Source organism: Oxyura jamaicensis, chromosome 5 (genome assembly GCF_011077185.1).
Source record: "Oxyura jamaicensis isolate SHBP4307 breed ruddy duck chromosome 5, BPBGC_Ojam_1.0, whole genome shotgun sequence".
NCBI classification, from domain to species: Eukaryota; Metazoa; Chordata; class Aves; order Anseriformes; family Anatidae; genus Oxyura; species Oxyura jamaicensis.
In genome coordinates, this window is record NC_048897.1 from 2,704,249 (window position 1) to 2,722,938 (window position 18,690).

Consider the following 18,690-nt stretch of genomic DNA (forward strand, 5'->3'; position numbering starts at 1 on the left):
TGGACCTTATTTCTTTCAAAGTCATTGTTAAATATTAGACACTTACTTTACTTTTAAAAACATTTTATATATATATTATTTCAAATAAAAGTATTTTTACTTAAAGTATTACTAATTTGTTTAAAATTTCATGCAAGGTGTATTAATACAAAGGTTTATGTTTCTTATATTTCCTTTTGACTAGTAAAGTATAAAATCTGTACTCCAGACAGCCTTAACTATGAAAGACAATTTCCTTTTTAGTTTAGTTTAGATTAATTTATTTAATATGTCCTTTTGGAGGTGACTGATTTCCTTGCACAGTATTATAATCAGTATCTAATAGAAAGTATATTAATAAATAAAAATGTAGTTTAGCAAAGATTGTCCTATATTTCATTTAGTAGAAAAAAAAGCTAAATTATCTCAGTATATTTTGTGTAAAATCAATACAATTAACAGAATACAGCATATACTTGCGGCTATTTTTACACTTTTTTTGCAGACTTGTATCTCAGACTTGCAGTGTATTTTTATTTAATTTTCTGGATAAATAGAGGGTGTGCACAGAGGCAGCAGTAATATAGTAGAGCGTAAAACACAGACTCACTTAAAACAGATCAACAACCTTATCTTGCAGCAGTTATGATGCTTATTAACAACAAGAACAACAACAAAAAAACACTTCTGTTAACAGTATATTATGTTTTCACAGGTATCCAAATTATGAATTTATCAGTGATAACTCCATATCTTGGTCAGCAGGACTTCATAATCGATACACTGAAAACTCCCTAAGAGGCGTTATTCTGGATATCCACTTTTTGTCTCAAGCAGACTTCCTTGTCTGTACATTTTCATCCCAGGTAAAATGCAATACAAATACAGTGTAGGTTATATATACCAGTTCTAAATCTTAATTTTGTTCACGCTTCTGTTGTCTTGTTCTCAGTGATCTCTTATGAAAAGTTCATGGCAGTGTTAAAGACTTTTTATACTATGTGAACATTTAGATGATTGTAAGCACTGGTTGATTACTTCTCTTCAATTGAAATTATTGGCTTTAATAAGGCATTTGAATGAAGTAAGTTTTAAAAAAGTTGTTTTTTTTTTTTTTTAAAAAACAAAACAAACAAAAAACAACAATAATAAAGCACCAAATACCAGAGAAAGCATATTTTCTGTCAGGCATGGTGATACACCTACTTCAGTTATGGCAAAATATCATCGAAATCAGAGAGTGAACATTTTCAATCTACCTTCATCATATATGCTCCTAGATAGCACTCTGGTTAGGAAAGCATTCTACTATAGATGGTGATAGATTGTGATTGCATACAATTCTACCATTATGTGGAAGTGGGCACAAAATTGAAAATTAAAAATCACTTCAAAACAAAACTTTCTGAAGCCTCAAATGTAAATTGTCTTCTGCGCTGTAATGAAAGTTAGATAACAAACATTATATTAATGTAAGCTGCGATCAATAGAGCAATATGTTGATCTTGACAGCCAAAATTCTTAATTGCATTACTATGGCAAGAAGGGAGTAAAACCAGAAAATAAATAGAAAACCCTTCCTCAGTCACACTTATGCAGGCATTTTTTTCACTGTTTACCACACCCTGCAAAGAAAATAGCTTTTTGTATCATATTTAGAAGGTTACTGACGTTAGCTACTTCAGGGCAAGACATGAATAAGCTCCAAAGTAAAAATCCTCACTAAGAAAATCCTGTAAGGAACCATCCAATTCTATAAAAATGTTTGGTTCAGGTGAAGTATCTCCACTGAATGCATATCAGTGTAAGAGGTGATTGTCAACTAAGACTTAGGGCTATATATGTCTTAAATGCTCTATATGCTTCAGTATATAGATAGCTCATATTCTGAAGGAAGAATTATATGCTCTTGGATAAAACCTTTTCTTCATAAGAAATCTAAAACAGTCTGTGCTATTACTGTGTTCAGATAGCTGTTTTTAAAAGTGGAAAACTTTTACTTCAAATGAAACACTGTCTATAAACATAGAAGAAACATGTCTACGTATTGGTACAAATTGACGCTATGTTGTAATTGATTTGTCACTCATGGGATCTTTCCTAAAGAAGAATATATGCTAAATGACATCAGTATAGTGAAAGTGATCGGGGTTGATGGGGGCCTCTGGAGGTCATCTGTTTTTATAACCTGATGTTGAGGTTACCTTTGGGGTACACAGTATCCTTGAGTGCCATCCTCATTCTCCATCCCCCTGCATTTAACAGTAGACAAATTTGTTGGATGACACATTTGGTTTTCCAGAAATGTAGAAAATTCTAGTAAAGCCTAGGAAATCCTGTATTAGACTGTAACTCTCAATAACTAGAACTGTGAATTGGGTCCAACCATTTCTGTCATTTATTCTATGCAATTTCTTCTGCTTTAAAAATTCAAACTCTTCAAAAATCATTTTGCACCAATTTTCCTGGACATGCACAAATGCAGTCCAGCATTGGGCTGGCATTGGGTGTGTTCAACATGTTGCCATCTACAGTATTTTCTTTTATTGTGCTTTTCTAAGATCTGTTGGATTTTTTTTTTGCTGTTAAAGATTTCAATTCTGTAGAACTAAAGCTTGATCCATAACATTTTATCTACTGTCACTCTCCTTGCATCAGTGAAATAAACAGTTTGGTAGTCACTTTGGCTTGAATGTAAGCAAAATCATGCTAATAATGACTGTCGTGTATCCAATCTGTATGTAAAGAAAGTAAAGATGAGAACATAGTCTAATTTATTTCCAATGTGATGTTGGAATGTCTAAGCTATGCTAACTTTTTTCCATTTTCTATTCTGGAGTGGAGGGAAGAGTCAAAATCTTCACTATAGAGGCATTAATAGAAAATTACAGTATACTAAAATAGGATTAAACCCTTTAGGAAGTCTCCTATATTAATTCTTATTTGTGCTACCAAAACTAAATGAATACTGATATAAACTAAAGAATAGAGGTTCCATTAAAGTATTGTTCTTAAAGAAATTAGGCCTGTCAAGTGATGTGGAATTCAGGGAAATAACCTACCTTGGCACTGTTTCAGTAATGTCACGCTAATTGAAATGTATAGAAAAGCCACGTGGCAGTAACACACACAAATCATAACACAGCTGCAGAATTAAGATTGCGCATTAAAACAAATAGCTTTTTTGTCTCTTCAGTCTTCATTTAGATTAAATTGTAGCTCTGTCTGCCTGACTTATTTTTCCTGATAATCTCTTTTGCTTCCGGGGCTTATTAGTCTTTGTGTTTTGCATTGTACATATAAGTATACAGGCTGCAAAACAAGTAAATCTATGAATAAAAATGGGAGGCTGGCTTACTTAGCTTTAACTCTATTTCTGCATGCGGATTCTTTGTCTTCTACCATCAACAGCTTCCAGCTTAGTTATCTAGGTTCAGGGCTGCAAAGGAAGTAATTGCTGAGAAGAAATGTTGCATGTTTTGTCAGGTATGCAGGACACTTACACTGACTAAAAAGCACTTACACTGAAAAGATTGAGAATCTTTCACAGTGTGTGTGTGTTTTCTCATCATGGGGTGCATACACATGCAGAGAACAAAACATCAAAAACAACCACAGAAGCTATAAAATAACCTCTTACCAGTGTAATAGTATTCAAATTTGTTTCTATATTATGGGGTATAACAAGTACTTCAAAATAATTAACTTTGGATGATCTTCTGAAAGCTACTTCTAAAAAGTTATTTCAAAGATCAGATGAAGAGGGATAAAAGCAAAGTACTATTCACCTTATCTTCAGATGGAGAAAAGAGAAAGGAAAAAAGGCTTTACTATATTTACAGATTGGAAGTTAAGAAAAAGTTCAAATGATTCTTCACATTGAAGAAGTCTACAGTGCTATTAGTTTATTAGGTTTTATATTAAACTAAATAAGATTTAATTACACAAAATAAGAGAAAGGTATAATCTAGATTAAAAGTCAGATCACAGTCATCAAATCAGACATCTGATGAAGAGCTTTCTGACCAATGTTGTAAAGGGCTTCATTTAATGTAGTGGCAGTCTTCTATGTCTCTGGCAACTCTGAGATACACAACATGATCTGATGTTTGCAGATGTTTTCAGTCTGAAGAAAATTCCCTTCATAAGATGTTACATAAGTGAACTTCAAAATGCATCTGCCACCTTACCAACGTCATCATCTTTCTGGAATTGTTTCATTTAGCTCTCTTCCAAGTTGCCAGCAGTCATAACTTTACCGTTATTCTAAATACTAACAGCATTTTAAAGCCATGGGCTCCTGGAACTGTTTGTGAAAATTGGAGTTTCCTTAAAGAAACAAGCAACTCCTCCCTAAATGTAAAGCTCCATTACTGCAGAGTGAATTTTGAAAATGCAAGTGCTAAAGGTTCAATAAGAAGCAAAATAAGCTTTTTTATTGCTGGTAGAAAAGGAAAACAAATTTGCTTTTACATTTGGCTACGCATCATTCATTTTAAAAGACAGAATGGCTAGTGTTCGTATGAATGTTCTCAATTTTTACAGGAAAAGTAGACCATTGTAAGTATTTATTTATTTGCTAAATCTGATCTCAAGAATACTTATTCAAAATTGCATGCCTCTTGTTATCAAATACATGGTATTTTCAATTATCTTTTTTTTAAAGACACTGAACATTCTAAATCTTTATCTTCCTTTTGTGTAATTTAGTTGTTACACATTGATTACTGGCTTCCGTGATACACTGTAGGCACACACACAATATTTATGACTTCTCTTCTCCTTCTTTCCAAGGTTTGTCGAGTTGCCTATGAAATTATGCAGACATTGCATCCAGATGCTTCAGCGTATTTCCACTCACTGGACGATATCTACTACTTTGGGGGACAGAACGCCCACAACCAGATTGCTATTTATGCTCATCATCCACGAACTGCTGATGAAATTCCTATGGAACCTGGAGATATAATTGGAGTAGCTGGAAATCACTGGGATGGTTATTCAAAAGGCATCAATAGGAAATTAGGAAGAACAGGCCTGTACCCGTCTTATAAAGTTAAGGAAAAAATTGAGACAGTCAAATACCCTACGTACCCAGAGGCTGACAAATAGAATAAAAGGAAGACATTCGGCACTGATTCTCACTTCTAATTGGTTCAAACCAGTCAACGTACTAACTAATGGTTTATATGGGATTTGAATTTGCATTTTAACATGCAGTTAAAATCAAAGCCTTGGTAACGAAACTGGAAAAGAAGCTGAGAACAAATGGATGGGCTATTATCTGAACTTCTAAACATTTTTTGTTATATGCACTCTCACACATGCACACACAAAACCACATACAACAGGAAAACTGTTGTTTTATACCTTTTGTCTCTTTTCAAGATTTGTCCCAGTCAGTAGTCTTACGTGAGCTTTGGGCTCTTTCCTCTGCCATTAATTGACAATAATGCTCAGACTTATAACACTGCCACATCGTGTAATTTGAGTGACATGAACATATTTTGTATGTGCAAAATTTAAAACATGGTGCCTATATTTGAAAGATTTGTGACCTTTTTAAAAGAGCCATGCCTATTTCACTAATGGGCAAAAGTCAATCTTCAACTGGTGTTACCGTGACCATTGAATTTGCCTCTGATTCAAATTTCAGACTAGGTTTCTTTACAAGTTTATTTTTAGCATTCCATTGATTACTTCTCATCATTAATAAAATAAAGGATACATCCAACAATAAAACAGTCACTGTCTGTTAGGAATTTTTGTAAAACAATGCCATAAACAAATTCTTTAGTACTGAATGTTTTTGGACATTGCCTTTGATTTAAAAATAAAAAATAATAATAATAATAAAAAAAAACAGAGAAGGAAAAAGTAGCTGAGCTGGAGTTTCATCAAATGTTTAAGTATGCATGTAGTACAACAACAGCTAGCGGTACTGTGGTTGTCAATGGGTTTCGGCAGGATAATTTCAGTGGCTCATTGTCTTGCATCTACTCTCTAGGATTGTTCTTTTACCCTCCCTGTTTTTCTTCGGATTTTTTTTCAGGGTATTATAGATAGCTATGTATCATTTTGGCATTGAAGCTAGTTGCTTTTAAGCAAAAATGTTCCAAGTTCCCCTATTTATAGATCCCACCAATTTAGATGTAATTTCAGAAGAATCAGTAGATGCCATTTTCACTGGATTAGTACTCAAAAAATCCAACAATTTACCCAGAAAAGAGTAGATTCCAATAAAACATAAGCAAGGATATATATATATTTTTGCATGACATTAAATTGTTAGTAATTCTTAGTGTTTTGAAATCTGTTGCTAGTCTGCTCTTTATTAAGAAGAGAGAATTAAAAAAAAGGAAACAATTTTACAAACAAATTTGCAGATTTGAGGGGTTTGTATGTATGTGTATATATATAAATGTACAAGCTATTAAGAGAGTATTTCCAAATAGAAAGAATATTAATGGCATTTTACAGGTTATAGTGCAATCAGATCTGGAATACTGGAAGTGCAACAATATGTTTACTGAATAGGCACTGAAAAAAATGCCACGCTTTAAAAAATGTGTCTGGTTGACCTTAAGCAAAAGTTAAAAAGATATTTAATTATATTTATGAATAGATAAAGGACAATTTTGACACAAGAACAAGCAGATGCACTTGACCATCAATAAATTTAGGCTGAAAAGAAGGAAATCCCTGGAGGTGTGAACTTTTGCTATAGTTTTCTAATTGAAATAGTAGTGAGTTAGGTAGAATTTGATTGGTATATAATGGAATTAACCAATTAGTTCTCTGTGATATTATTTTCAGGACAGATCCTGTAGAACCCTTCCAGTTGTGTGTTCCTCAAGTGAAAGACTGTTGTTTGTCTTGAAAAAGAACAACAAAATCAAAGTTGAAAACTGCTGTCAAGAAAAAGATAAGTTGCCTGTTGCTAGTATTAAATAGAAATTTTAGTAAAAATGAGAATAGATAATGACTATTTTTAAAGACAGATTGAAGAATAAAGGTAAATGAAAAAAAGAGTGGGCAAGAAATGCTAGAGTTGATTTTTTTTGTGACTGAAGCTGGCTAGAGTTAACTACTATTTCTGTATTTTGGAACTACTGAGGAAGCTGTTTGATATTAGTTTCCTATCTAAGTGATTCTGACATTTTTTCCACTAGCTTAAGCCAAACTTGAGTTTTTTTAGAGGCACAATTGTAAGCTAATTTACAACTTTATTTTCCTTAAATTTGAATGGTACATACAAACCCATTGTTACTTTCCTTTTTAGCTTGAAAAAAAATCTAAAACCAAAAACATTTATTCCTCAATAAAAACATTTTATCTTTGGGAAATCTAATTTTTAATTATTTCCACAGAAATATTACAGTATATATTTCATGGTTTTAGATTTTGAAAGCGTTTTATTTTGAAGCTCTTTAATTACAGCTTCAGACATCATAATTCCCAGCTCATTTCTTTGACAGTAATGCAGAAGTAGTATTCATAAATGAATTAACATATGAAAAAATCTTCTCTAGTCAGGTAAGTCAATTGAAAATATCACTGAAAAATATAAATAGCAGAACATCTAAGATGAGCCCAGAGGCAAGAGCAGATCTTCTGATGTAATAATGAGAGAAATGAAAACACTGATGCTGTAGAGGAACTACCCAAATTAATTTGTCAATTGCTCAGCTAACTATGAAGGTGACAAATTATTGGCAAGGTACCTGTGTGTCCTTACATATTCTAAATATCTAGTGAATAATTATTCTCATTGTCTTGAGAAAATGATAGTGAAATAGTATGAAATTATAAAATTACTGTTAATAATTAAGAATTGTATTAACGTAGATACTGTGACCTTATTCCCCTGGGTTGTATGACTCTCTAGTGCTTACAATGCAGTACTTCTCAGAGGAGGAAACTTAGCAATAGGCTGCTTGCTAGATGCTTCTGTCTCTAGAGATGTTTCCTTTAAGACAACTGGTTAGTTATTGTCTTGGAATCCTGGGACCGTGGGACATGAAAAGTGAACTTGATTCTCAGTGACACTGAGATTGAGGTAATATGAAAGGATCCATGGGTAAATGAAAATGAGACCTCAAAATTTTTATTGTAGCTCACTGAAAAATGAAATAGCAGGAAATAAAAATATATATAATTCTTAGATACCTGAAAGAAGACTGAATTTTTGAAAGTTGTAAACTCATTAAGATACCAGCCAGAATGGTTGCAAGCAAGCATTTACACATCTTGTTTGTTCTGTTCACTTTGTAGCTCTGCAGCAATCCAGTCATGTAATTTTTATCTCATACCAAACCACCAAGTCTGACATCCATAGAGGACAGCCCTTATACTCTCTTAAGTGAGCTAATGTTTAATTAAATTTTTCTTCTTTAAGAAGCATTTGTGCATGTGTGAGTGTGTGCGTGTTGTGTTCATAAAAACAAACAACAACAACAACAACAAAAACAGCAAGAAAACAGCAAACAGTATTGATTCCTTCCTTGCTCTTTTACATTATCATTCTTACATTCTTTGTAATAACTTATTTTCTAGATAAATGTAGTGTCTGTAAACTGAAAATTCTAAATGCTTCTCACTAACTGAGCTAACAAATCTCTTCTGAGTAGCTCAGTTAACTAGTCTTCTGTGACCTTGGTACACCTGGAGACTGGGGTCATCATCAGTTTGCTGTGACAATTACACCACCCTGAGTTCTGTTCTTCATTTTCAGTCAAGTCTACAGTCAGATGCATGGGATTCACAAACCTCCTCTACTAACATGCTGTTCTGGTGAATTGCAAAGTGTTTTGGATTTGTTCTTGAAGGGTGATGTTTTATTTCAAAATTTTAAAATATTTATCTTCTGAGAAATATGTTGTCTACCCCTTCTATCATGGAATTTTAAGGAAACTTGCAATTTCCCAAAAGATTTATCTTCTTTATTAATTTTTCAGAAAAGAGAAATGTTGATATCTTTTTTTTTTTTTTTTTTTATGGAGAGATTCATCATCTAAAAATTTTCTCTGGAACTGAAACATGTTTAATTTTCAGGAGAGGATTTTGTTTCTTTGGTTTGCAATTAAAAAGTGTGGGTCTCAGCTTCTGAGCTAGGAACATAACAAAATATAAAATAGAAAATTTTCTTTACGAATTCTCCTTGATAAGGGGAGGAAGACATTCCTTCATGCCAATGGAGTAACATCTGCCATTTGGAACTTCTTCAAATCAATGAATTGAACTTTTGTTTTTCCAGGTCATAAGATTCTTTGCAATGTAATCTCTCCAGTGTTTGAAGAATCCAGGTGAAAAGCACTTAGGGAATTCTGCTTTCTTTAGGGAAGGAGAGAGTCTAACAAGAAGGCATGATATTACACTTCTAAGTTGCTGTATTAGTTTAATAAAACCACAGGATACAAATAAACATTTCAGTTATGGGTTAAGGACCTCTGCCAGCAGAATCATTCTGCTCCTTGCCAGAAATACTTAAAATTTGCAATCCTTTTTTGATTTTGCCTAATACAACTCCCAGTTATGTTTATAAACATTGTGGTAGTCATACTCTGGTCTTTGGCTGTTACTGTATTACATTTTTGTTCCTTATTGGGGTTGATGGAGGCTTTGGGGAAGGCTGCCAAAGGGCATAAACTTTATTTGGTTCACTTACTGTGTTGAATTAAAACTGCATTTAAAACTCACAAAAATTCCATTTGCCTAAAGCACCACTAGAGTTCTCTTTGCAGACTGCAGACTTATGTTAAGGTCCCCTATATGTATCTACAAGTTTTTGGGGAGCAAGACTGAAGCAAAAAAAGTGATGTATAAATGCCAACCAGAAACAGGCTGGGCTAGACTTCATAGCATTCTGTTCATTTCTAAAAGGCATGATATATGACATTGCATGAGATGAGTAAGAAGATGGTATAAAATTCCCAAGCCTGCAAAATAATTGCTAGTGTCTGCCTGCATTGGTTGCATTCATTGTGTACGAGATTCTTTCAGAATCAAAGTATATGAGGCAGAGGTCTTTCAGCATTACTACAGAAACCTGAGAATCCTTTCCACAATGTGTTTGCAATAAAAAGTTCTGTTTTTTGCCACCTTTGGTACTGTGTAATAATACTTAACAATGCTGATGCTGTTTGCTGTTTAGTAGAACGTTTATTTCCTTTGACTTAACTTACTTGTCAGCAGAATCCTATTGCCACTTCACTTGAAGCAACGTTGGATTAAAACAAAGGCATGCCAATAATTTGCACAAAAATGTCTTTGCCATAGCTTAAAATTAACTCCATGCTCTTAGGCTTACTCCTAAGAAGACACTGCTGAGGGAAGGAGTCATCTCTGCTGTCCATATTATATAATTGCTGTAACATACAAGTTTTACTTCCAATTTTGCATATTTTTTCCCCTTTCTACAGATTAAGAATATTATTTTTAAATTTATTTATGAAGGGTTATACTGAACACACTAAGTCCAAACTATCCTATACTTTCTTGAAGAAGAACTTTACTCCGTTTCCTCTAATTATCCTAAAAACATCCACCAGTCCCAGCATTTTCATAGAAACTTCTTGATTGATGTTTTCTGAAGACTGTGACATTTTTATGCTCTTCCATTAGCCCTGCTGCCTGCTTGCATCTCAGCCTGGTCAGATGTTTGTATGAACATTTTTCAAAGCTTTCTGCTTAGTGGCTTTTGATTTCTTTGCTAATTGTTAGTGATCATTACAGGACCAGAAAAGCAAGGGACATCAAAAAATATTTGATTTTTCATAAAAATGTAAATGTATATTTATTTCAGTTTTTGTTTTTGTCTTTTTTTCTTTTTGTTTTCTTACAAGATGCATTTTCCTATTTTCCTGAAATGGTATATTCAAGGAATCAAAGAGAAAACACCATAATCAGATGTAAGCATTCTAAACATTTATTAGGTATAAGGTATAGAAGTTCCTTGTTTAATAAGATTTGCTACTCACACCATGGCAAACTTCTTGACGAGATGAAATACGTCTTCTCCTAGCATTCCCCATCATTTTAGTCTTCCTGCTCTCTTTCCTTGGCTTTTTTTTTTTTTTTTTTTTGGCTATAAAGAGCTGCACAATTCTCGATGACTCAACTGCAAGTAGAGCCACAAGAATATTACATATTTAGCTGTGAGAATGCACTGAATGTGGAAACTTCTGTCCAGTTCAGTTGTCTACAAAAAAGATCTGTCTCAAAGCCTAGTGTGTTTGCTAATATCTTTCCAAACAGTAGCAACCTGGAGGAATAGAAGGAGGCCAAAAAGCAGGACACCCTACTTCCTTCTTCATGGATGAGGAGGAATCTGGCATCTGTTATGTCCAACTGAGATGCTGGAAAGGAACTGACTAGTTGATGGCAGTAGGTTTACCTCACTGCTTCAGCTTGTTGCTGCAGAACGATCTTTGTTGAATTTATAATTTTAAATCTGTGGTCACTTTGTAACTTGTATAAAACCTACTTAATTTCACTTAAGAATAAAATTGTTGTACTAACGGAATAAGTTCAGATTTGTGGGATTAAGCTGCCAAACAACATTTCTCCTTGCTTCAGATGGAGTTCATTTTGCACTGAGGTTTTTTATAATGATTTTTTGCTTACGACTAGATTTCAATTATTCAGTAAAGGTAGACAAATTCTGTTAGGCTGGCTTGACCATTGACCATTTTTTAAGCTGGGTGTCACTAGATATTATACAGAGTACTAATGAACCTCTGCATAATAGATTGAGGACTGATGGATTCCTTTGCTTAATGTTTCTTTTGCTTATATAAGACAAAGAATGTTTTCTAAATGTAAAATAAATGATATGTACAGGATGTATCTACCTGTTCAGAATGTGTTTCTCTGAAGCTGCTAGTGTGTAATGACTGCTTTTTATTATGCCAATTCATATTATTATTCTTCTGCTTCTGAGTGTGTTGCTCATTCCTTTTGTCCAGTGATTAGGTTAGAGGGTTTATGATCCATTGTTCACTTTGATTTTGTAGTGATTGCTTTTATTTCTGTTGCATCAGTGTTTTGTTTAGATGTTTATATTGATTGTTTATTGTTATGTGCATGAAAAGAAGTTCTTAAACCAAACCAAAAGCCCAAATATCAAATGTCAGATTCAGGAACGTAGTCTTAGCTCCTTCCTGGAACCAAGGTGATATGTGTTATTGTTAGCGTATTTATATGTTAGGTTCTGAAACAGGACAACGGTTTAAGAAATTACCTTGTGTACTTTGCTCTCATTCCTTCTCTTGGGTCTTAGAAGCGTACTGTATGCTGTGAATGTATTTCAGAGTGAACTGAAATAGATTAATTTATGCCAATGCTGATTGGATTGATGTATATTAGTGAGAGCTTTGAAAGTCAACATGGAAATATACCCTTCATTTCTGTGCTTTTAAAATGGTATATAGGAGAGTCAGTGTAAGAACCAATGGCATAATAGGCTTTTGTCACATTTTGTTGAACTGGCTAGAGCTTCCTCATGCCCTTTTTTGTTCTCAAGTTAACATGTTGCATTAATTTTTTGTGGAGAAACAAATGCTTACACCATTGCAGACAGCCGTGTCTGATAGGAAGGGATAAAATCTGTTGAAGAGTCTAGAAGAAACCTCTGGAAGATGAAGAGGATCATAGAATGATTTGGGTTGGAAGGGACTCTTAAGGATCACTTAGTTGCAACCCCCTGCAGAGACACCTTCCACTGGATGAGACAAAAGTAATGGTTGGCTTGACATGAAGTTGTCTTAGCTTTATCTGCTGATGATGTTGACTGGAGATCTTGTTCATATCTTCCTGGTCTGTCCCTTCAGGATTCATTTAAAAGACACACATTATTCCATCATGACTTCAGTTTCAGAACATACTGTTCTTTCCTGACAAGATCCATCCTGTCAATGCATGTGCTCTGATCTACTACATCTACAGTGAACCAGTCTAGATTTTCCAAGTGCATTGCTGCTATGCTTAGTTGATTTCGATCTCCCATGAAAGTCTCCCTTGAAGCCTTTGTCTTCTGGTAAAGACATACACGAGTTAAAAAAAAATTCTTGCTGATTCAAGTCTCATATTTTATTTCTGAGGTACCCGTAGTTTGCCTTGCTGACCTAGAAAACCACAACGTAGCTTTTTTCTTCTTTTCTGTGGCAAGTAGTAAGATCTATTGCCAATGATTTGGAGTTCTTGGCACTGAAAGTAAGTTCACAGTCTCTGCAGGTATTTCTGGCTGTTTTTGCTCTCTGAGAGATTGGTGACCCCTTTGACAGTGGACATATGTAGTACTCAAAAAGTAGTTTGAGCTAATTCTACGTAATATGCTTTTTCCTACAAACATGATCACTATTTTGCCTAAGTTGATTTTATCCAGCTTTACTTTGCTTTAAATTTTATCTTAGAGTTGCAGAAGTACAGAGCAATAATATTGTCTGTGCTTAAAAGGCAGTTGCAAATGAGTTTTCTAAGTGTGCTGTTAGTACAAGGCACAACGATGTTCATTCATCTCTTCGTTTATGCAATTTCTTCCACAGCAACTTCTCTGCTAGTGGTGCCAACTTGATTTCTTTGTTTCCAACTGATTTCTTCCCTGTCTCTGTCTTATACATAGAATGCTCTTCTGCTCTATTCATTCAAATGTCTAAAAATAAAACAACCTTGCATATGTATGAAAAATGAAAATAGAACTAAAGGCAATTAAATTATCAATGCACCTGCTTTTTCATCAAATTTTATCTATTATATGTCACATTTTTAATTTTATGCTCTCAGAAGCAAAAAAAAATATTTTGTTATTGCTTAGAAGTCAGCAATTCTTCATTCTGAAACAATAAATAATAGACAAAAAGGCTTATAGAAGGAGGGAAACATTTCCAAAAGCAGTAGATTCTAATACAAACATATTAAAAAATAGAAATCCCATTAAAGTCCTAAAAGTAGAACTGCATGAAAGATTACTCTGAATGCCAGAGTAAGAAATAAACAGGATTATATTTTTTCCTGGTTTTCCCTTGTTGTTTTATCTAGCTTGTCTGAGTTGCTTCTTATCTCTGAGGAATCGGCATTAATTTTCATCTGCTGAACTGAACAGACTCTTTGATATGCAGACTACATATCAGAACAACTATATGAAGTTTTATCTCAAGACATTTTAAATCATTATAGAAAACGAGCCTGTTGATGTTCTGTTATTGCATTTAATATTTTTGCATCTTGATGTTTTCAGATCATTACTGTTGTGTGGTATATAACATGAGTGATAGAGCTTTAAGTATATCTATTTGGAAAGAGCAGGATCAGCTGTCTATGCATAAGGCAATAGGTTGATATGTCATGTTAATTAATCAGTTTAATTTCACTTACAGGATGTGCAAGGTGTATGACTGTTCACGGCATAGCAGTAGGGCTAAAGAATAATTTGTGAAATCATTGTCCATTTAACTGTCACATCATTATTAATGAAAAGTAGCTATGCGTAGCAACAGGTTTCCCTCTTGTCTTAGTTTGAAGACTGTCACTTGTTTATCATATCACAGACTAAATGACCAAATAAATAAATAAATAATAAAATCAATTATTACAGAAAGGTTCAAAGCATAGTTTAGCCTTATCTAGCAGCCACACAAATTGCTCTGGGGAAACTCCCCAAAATAGACAAAGAGCATCATACTGAGTTAAGAAAAAAGTTGCTGCTCTGCAGTCTGCAAAATGTATGTCTAAGGAATATTTAGGTTTCAAAGTGTACATCAGGACAGTATGTTGTGTTGTGCCTATTTATTACTATATGTATGAGGATCTATCAATTTTCTGCTACTCTGATCTTCTGTTTCTTCATAATTCTTAACAATTAACATTTCAGAATCTCCTAATATTATTATAGAATTATTATAATATTATTTAGAATTTCCTAAAATTATTATTATGTACAGTAATGTAACCAGTCTGTTACATAAGCAAACATGACTTTTCCAAATTTCCAAATATTTTTTCTTTTGATATACAGTAATATTAATGCTCTGGGATCGATGCATGCATCGTTGGTTTACAATGTCAATATTGAACTTAATTATCTCTAGCATTTTTGCAATTGCAGTAGACATTTTTCCAGGAAGCACAAATGGAAATTGCCTAGATCAGTGATGATTATTTTCAACAGTAGTATGACTTTGCTAAGTATCTGTTTGCACTGAAAGAAGACTAACCTTTTTTTCAAAGATGGTTGGAATCTGTTTTCATGAGGATGCCTTTTTGATTCCAAAGTCATGTGTGTTGATGTATGTATTCCTTACAATTCTGTTTCTGAGACTAGTCAAAAAATTGAGTAAAGCACTGTTTGTTCTGGTATATAGACAGGACAAGCTCAGTTCCCAGGGCTGTTCAGATTTGCTGCCAGTTTCCTTCCCGTATCCTTCAAGTAGAGTGTTTTTTTTTGACTGAAGACATAGCATTAGTTTCATATTCTAACCTTTTTTATCTGTATGTAGTAACATTGCTTTTATATGCATTGCTGACTGAGACAGACCATACTCAGTAAAAGGTTAGTCTGAATACCAGGAAGAAATCTAAAAAAAAAAACCTTAAATATGTAAATAGACATGAAAAGAGTCTTTATTATTACTGTGATAATTTTAAATTACAGCTGTTGCTGGTGATGGCTGTAGTTTTCCTTGCAAGCTTTGGGCCTTTCCTGGAACTTACTTGGTATGCACTTGCCAGCAATTAGAGTCTTTTGTCCTTTACAAGGCAGTATCCTTTGTCTTTATACTCTTTCATGAAATTTCTAAAAGTATTTGAACTTTGCCATGTGTTTCATGCATGTGTTGTCTTTCTTAATTCTTTATATCTGTATGATTTTAAGACTGAAATCGCTAGAATAGATATTTAGAAGTTTTGTTATCAGACTCCCAATACATTTGTGTATATACTCTGTGTTTCATCATTGCAAGGTTGCCATTTAGTCATAACTAAAGCCCCTAAAAACAGTGATAAATGTACACATAGTGGCCATAATCTTTAGTTGGTTTTGAATTAAGCTATTCAAAACTAGTCTCTTGTGAGAGGCTGACAAGTTCTGTAGTATGCACTAGAAATTTTCAAAGTATGTATCCCAGATGTGTGGTAGAGCATAATCCTATGAATGGTCAGAAATACCAATACTGAATATAATCACAGCACATTCAGATATTTTCACCAATTTCACTTATTGACGCATACAAGAAAGTAACATAGACTTCTGTACAGACCTTTTACAAAGCATTTGGAACAACTATTGTTCTGGGTATGTTTTCTAGTTCGTTATTCCTTCAGTCAGTACTAAAAAGGACTGATTTCTTACCTCATTTCTTAGTCATTTATTGGTTGAGAGAAAATGACAATTAATTAGGAATAACCACTTTAAGAAAGAGAAAAGTTAATTGTCTCTATCTAACAGCTTTACCTTTGTAACAGGCTGTTCCCATATGTATTCCACTTTTATCCAGCTTTCCCCTTAGCTTTAGATTTCTGTATACCTCATGAAGTCTATAATGGAGAACAAATAAGGGTTGTATGTTTCCTTTACACTCACTGTGCATAAATGGCAGAAGTGTATTTATGAACTGAAGGGTCTCAATTCTCTGACTTTAGGTGCAGGAATGCATGCCCAGCCTCGGTCATTGCTCATGCAGCAAAACACCTGGAAAACATAAGCTTCCATACAGGTATGTGGTTAGTTGTTTTTTTGTTTGTTTGTTTGTATTTAATTATTAAGGTTTTGATATTGAGAGAGTTGTGCACCTTCTCTTCTTTTAGTAGCTGTCTTAACGTGTATATTCTACTCTTCAATGTGTGATCAGTGTTACGGATGTTTTAGTTATCAGCTACGACACTTTTGGACTGCAGCAGCTCTTACAGTTGCTACATTTGAGAGTTTGAGAGTTTAGGGCTAGAGGAGCAAACGTGTCCTCTGTCAGTTCTTTTCCTCACAATATAGGTTAGCAGTGCTTTTCACCAAATACATAGTTCCCAAATTGTTACCTTTTTTTTTTTTTTTTTTTTTTTTTTAATACATCACTGACTTTAGCGTTATTTATCCATCTTTGTTAGTTCTAGAATTTCCATGTATATGTCATTCTGTCTATTTTATATGTAGGCTTTCTATTTTGGGAGAATGTTGTTAGAGGAGACTGACCGCTTTTAAGAGAAACCTTGACTCGTTCATCTCGGGATTTGTTCCCTTATTGTCCAGGTATTCACAAACAATGGTGACCGCTTTAGATGTCTATGTCTATATGACAGTGTAAATAATGGATGCTCATTAGCCCTGATCCTTTTGGTTCCAAGATCCCTGTAGTTTTCTGTTTTGATCTTGCTGGAACTTGGGAACTCCTCAATTATTGGCTTAAAAAGCAATATTATTTCTCCCTCTTTATTAAAGTAGAAGTAGTGCTATTATAAGGTGCCATGGACACCTGAAGTACAGGTCTCAAGAATTTAACCACTTGGATATAAAAATGAGTTTAATCTTTATCCAAGTTTGTGGGAGATGTTCTAAATGCAACTCAGCTGGCAGTTCGCTTTGTTGTACGATAAAACCCTCACATCCAGCACCAATCTATATATTCTTGTGTCTTAAGAGGAAAAACAAGATACATGTTTTTTGTATGGTTAAATGAGTAACTTGTGCATACATGATTCTAGCATTAATCTCATGATGGAAGACTATCTTCAGATAATATATCTTTACTTCTTAGTTGAAATCTAGCCCTGTATTTAATGCAGGCTTTGGGTTTTGCATGCTTAATTAAGAGGTGTACAGTAAATATCTAGTGTTCTGCAGACTCACTCAACTGAAGAAAGGGGTCAATCACTTAACTATCCCTACCTTTTAAGCACAAAGACAGTGTGCATCAGACTGTGGTGACTGGGAGTAAATGTGGCTGAAGTAACCTGTAAATTTTTTGTGAATAAAACTGACTAAAATATATTGTGATTTATGACATAGAATATATATAACCTGTACATATGCTGAGTTGTTCCTGTTGGTAAATAGAGTACCAACCATCTCTTACAGCTCGTTAATTTCTTTCATCGGTTTATCACACACTCATATTCAGATTGATTCACCACTTCTCCAGTATCATTTACTCAACTGCATTATCATTTATGCATACTGTGCTTCTCTGTTCCTCTGTTTTCAGGATCCCTATTGGTCTCTCAAAATTGACACTGATAAGGCTATAACTGCTAGGAAATGAGCTTAATTTGAGCATATATTTTATGAACGGAGGCTAATACTAATTGACCTAAATGTTACTCACTAAAAAAAAAGCCATCAGGTGACGATTTCTGTTTGCCTTAGCCCCAACATCATTTAGGTTAGAGCAGTGGCAGACTGTCTCTTAGCTTCCAACCTGCTAGTGTGTAATACAAGCCTTAAAATATGTGAAACTCAAGTCTGAGTTCATACTGTTTCACCACTTAATGACATTAACAGTTTTAAAAGTTTTTAATTAACAAAAATGTTAATATTTTTTAAGTTTCGTCATGTACATTTTATCTATTTTTAATCTAAATAATTCACCATTTCTTACAAAAGTGAGGTAGCATTTCTAAATTAGAAATGAGAATAGGAAGTCTGGGCTGAATTGTATATCTCAAATAATAGCCAAGAAAAAGCAGAAAGTGTTTTAACTACTCGGCTATATTTGCATCCTGATTTCA

At 33.8% G+C, this 18,690-nt stretch overlaps 1 protein-coding gene across 5 annotated transcripts in view; it reads left to right on the forward strand.

Moving 5' to 3' along the window:
• Positions 1–13,043, forward strand: part of FUT8 (fucosyltransferase 8) — a 105,335-nt gene extending 92,292 nt beyond the window's left edge. For all 5 annotated transcript variants that reach the window (XM_035328239.1, XM_035328238.1, XM_035328241.1 and 2 more), the window contains 2 exons: positions 695–845; positions 4,774–13,043. In XM_035328239.1, coding sequence (XP_035184130.1) covers positions 695–845; positions 4,774–5,091 — 469 coding nt within the window. In that variant the 3' untranslated portion in view covers positions 5,092–13,043. The remainder of the gene's footprint in view (positions 1–694; positions 846–4,773) is intronic.
• Positions 13,044–18,690: the final 5,647 nt, after the last annotated feature.